The 4,048-nt window shown below is 43.1% G+C and overlaps 1 protein-coding gene across 1 annotated transcript; it reads left to right on the forward strand.

The window, feature by feature from the left end:
• The first annotated feature begins 2,671 nt into the window (after positions 1-2,671).
• LOC117029695 (olfactory receptor 52K1-like) lies at positions 2,672-3,634 on the forward strand. Its single transcript, XM_033118901.1, has one exon. It carries the CDS (start codon positions 2,672-2,674, stop codon positions 3,632-3,634), a length of 963 nt encoding a protein of 320 aa, XP_032974792.1.
• Positions 3,635-4,048: the final 414 nt, after the last annotated feature.

The raw sequence follows: 4,048 nt of genomic DNA on the forward strand, positions 1-4,048 counted from the left end.
GAGATATATACAGGCTCCATCACAAATTAGCTTTCCCTCAAGCTTTCCAGATCTGGATAATCTGACAGGTTGTTTGGGATGGAAATGCATGGTCTTGATATCACTAGGGAAAATTGGAAATACTGCCAATACTCTGTACATTGTCAGAGATCTATCTGGATCTTCCATATTATGTGGACAGAGACGAGGGAGGGATTAGGTGTGTGCAAATTTCTTCCTCCAAAAGCAGAAAATATTCTAGTCCCAGCTCATCAGTCAGCTATTTGTAAATCTGCTCCTGTTTGAAGCCCACAGGGTGAGTCACATTAATGGAGGCACCTAAATCTGTGTACCAGATTTTTCTTGTTCCAGGACCCCTTACCTCCCTTTACCTACTTCCCTGATGGAGGTAGAGGAGCTGAGCATACTGGGGCAGACTTTTCCTTAAGGCACAATCTTATAATGAGGGACATTTGCTAGTCCTGAGGGGATAGTTGGGACATCAGATGCAATTATTTCTTACACTGTTCTAAAGACACTGTTACATTCCACAAGGTGGGCTGAGGCTTAGCGTTGGTCAGCTCTGAAGATAATTTGAAGCAGATGCTCAGGTGATGAGAACCACATTTCCTCATGCGCTCTACATCTCCACCCATTACCATACTCTGGAGGTGCTGAAGGGAACAAGGGGTGATTGGGAGGGAGGAAGGGAGCAGTGTCAGGGAGGATATAGTAGTTTTTGACTGGGTTGCTGCAGGTTACTCCTATACAACATCTGCCCATGGGATGAATCTATCATGTTTTGTTAAATCAAATGCATTGTCTCTGAATCTCTAAAGTTTCTGTTGTTCTTAAACAGATTCCTCCTAATGCATCTTTTATTTCTTAAAATTTAGTAAAAATAATAAAATTACTGTTTTTAGCATTTGACAAATAATTTTCACATTTATATATCATTGGATTCTCACAATGTTCCTGGGAGGTAGGCTTTGATATACTCATTTCACATATGAGGAAATTAAGGCTTGAAAATGGTTAGATGCTTTGCTTAAAGTCACACAGCTGACATGTGGCAGAAATAGTACCCTAAACCAGGATCTTGACTCCTGGTCCAGAGTTTTTTTCATGACTCCAGAACTATCAGTCCACTCAATTCTCCCATCTTCCCAGCCCTCATATTTCTGCTGTCATCACATAGTCTTCTTAACATCTGTGGTTGAAAGTATGGAAAATAATCACATGGTTTCTCTTGGGGAGAAAAACAAAGGGTTCTTGGCTATTTTAACTCTGTGATGCTTCTTATTTCTTGAACAATGCTCCTGGACCAACTTCTGCTTCTTTCCCTCATGTTTAGAGACCTCTTCTTGCTGTCACTGAAACTGAGATCAATGTGGCTGCAGCTTTTCTGCCTGGAATGTGAATCAATTATGTTATGATCCAAAGCCCTCTCAGACCCTAGCCCAGGTCTCTGTGTGTCCTTGTGTTTTTCTTTCATGTGAGAGGATTGTGGTACTGGAGGTATTGGGGGGGTAATGGGGAGACATATAATCCCTAAATCAGTCTGTAGCTTTTTGATTCCTCTACTGCCAACCCTTGGCCACAGGCACTGGATGTTGTTTCTTGGTTCTGCAGCAATCACTGCTAACATGGAGACAGGATGATGACTTCCTAGTTCAGGGATCAGTGGATGTAAGTTCTTGTCTGATTCTGTCAGTAAATATATCTGGGACCCTGGGCCATTGACTTCTTTCTAGACCTCAGTTTTCTGGTTTGGGCATAGGACATGTTGGGCACAGGTCATGTTGGGGATCTGAATAATTTTGTACACTTTGTGTGTTTACATGAAAAATGGAACTATCTGCCCATTTTCTCTCCTGTTCTCAGTAATGTGGCTCTGACACAGAATTCTTTGGCTTTCACATGGTTGTTATTCCCAAGAACTTCTGTTTATTCCAGGTCACCACAGCTCTGGACTTTGTGTCTATCCCTGTACAACCGTATCTTGAAGAAGAGGGAGATACAGGAGATGGTGAAATCAAAGAGCCATTGAGATATTGGGGACAGAAACAAGATGTGTATTTGTGAAATGACTGCGGAATAATCCAAAGAAGAACCTGATACTTGGAGTCATCAGGGACTATATATTCTTAACCTGTCAGTAAAACGAAATTTGGAGGAGTGGGATGTCTCCAAATTAAGGGATTTTTCAGATGTTAGGATTTTAGGCATTTTCAGATGAAGGCTAGTGGTATAAGACTATGGGACCATATGAGACCAATGTTAATTAAATTTAGCACCAGCATTCAGAACTTGGGAATATGAGCAGGATGTGAAGGGTTTTGATTTAACACCAGTTCCTGAGCATTTACTTAAATCTGGTTATGTGAATTGCTCCAGGTCACAGATATATTAGAGTATTTAATTCTGGAAGCTGGAACCTAGTTTCTGAACTTCTTGTCCAATGCATTTCCCATTGGACCAAACTAACGTGACTCTTCTGTGTTTGAAGATCTTGCAGAAATATTGACTAAACTGAAAATTATTTTTCACTGTTTTTGGAAAACTGTGGGGGCAAGAGTGATAGTGATGGTTGTTTTACTGAGACCATATATCTTGAGCTCCCAACCCCCATGTCATTGAATTTAACCCAGTTTTTTATTTTTTGCAGTGGCATTTTGCTCTTCTAAATGAGATGCTCACCACAGTTCTCGCCAATAATTCTCATCTCTTCCCACATACTTTCTTCCTGGCTGGCATCCCAGGACTGACTGCTGCCCACATTTGGATCTCACTTCCCTTTTGCTTCATGTTCTTTCTGGCAGTGACTGGGAATAGTGCCATGCTTTTTCTCATCTGGACAGAACGCAGCCTTCACCAACCCATGTTTTTCTTTCTTGCCATGCTCTCTTTTGTCGACCTGATTCTCTCCCTCTCTACTCTGCCCAAAATGCTGGCCATTTTCTGGTTTGATGCTACAGCCATCAGCTCCCACTCCTGTCTTTCCCAGATGTTTTTTATCCATGCATTCTCTGCCATGGAATCAGGAGTGCTGGTGGCCATGGCCCTGGACCGCTTTGTGGCCATCTGTAAGCCACTGCGTTATGCAACTATTCTTACCCCGGTTGTTGTCACCAAGATTGGAGGCCTGGTGGTGCTGCGAGGTGTGGTATTAACCATCTCCTTTCCAAGCCTGGCCCATCGGCTGCCCTACTGTGGCTCCCACACGATTGCCTATACCTACTGTGAGCATATGGCAGTGGTGAAGCTGGCCTGTGGGGCCACCACAGTGGATAACCTCTATGCTTTTGCTGTGGCAATCTTTCTTGGTGTGGGAGATGTGGCCTTTATTGCCTACTCCTATGGGCAGATTGTAAGGACAGTAATTCATTTTTCTTCACCTGAGACACGTGCTAAAGCAGGCAGCACATGTACAGCTCATGTCTGCGTCATCCTCTTCTTCTATGTACCAGGCTTTCTTTCTGTGATCATGCAGCGTTTTGGCCCATCCACAGCCTCTGCTGCCAAGGTCATCCTTGCCAATCTCTACCTTCTCTTTCCCCCTGCACTGGATCCCATTGTCTATGGGATCAAGACCAAGCAGATCCGGGAGCAGCTGTTTAAAATTATAAACCCCAAGAGGATTGATCCCACCTGAGTACAGTTCTCATCAGCTAGACTTCATGGGCCAGGGTGACCATCCCCTGGGGGGTGGGAACCCCATAGCCCAGGTCATTTACCTGGAGGGGACAGTGAAGAGAAGGCAAATAAAGCTATCCTGGGTGTTTGGAAGTTGGAAAATCTCTCCTGAGGCCTATGGTGTTTAGATATTGGGATGGAAAACTGAGAAGGCTAGGGGTATCTCAACTGATCAATTAGCAAATAATTTTTTTGATACTTTTTTCTTCTAAAAGCTTATGACTAACTTGTGTTGACAAGGTAAATGCACCATGTAATTAAGAAACAGTTAGGACTTTGACAGACCTGGATCAAGTGACTTAGGAGTTTAGGAAAAGATGAATTAGGTGCCTATTTCAAACATACGAAAACATGGGTCACTTCCCATCATCAC

Source organism: Rhinolophus ferrumequinum, chromosome 11, assembly GCF_004115265.2.
Source record: "Rhinolophus ferrumequinum isolate MPI-CBG mRhiFer1 chromosome 11, mRhiFer1_v1.p, whole genome shotgun sequence".
Classification (NCBI taxonomy): domain Eukaryota; kingdom Metazoa; phylum Chordata; class Mammalia; order Chiroptera; family Rhinolophidae; genus Rhinolophus; species Rhinolophus ferrumequinum.

Bases quoted from the DNA above. Each gene is read 5' to 3' on its own strand.
- LOC117029695 (XM_033118901.1), top strand. From the start codon at position 2,672: ATGCTCACCACAGTTCTCGCCAATAATTCTCATCTCTTCCCACATACT.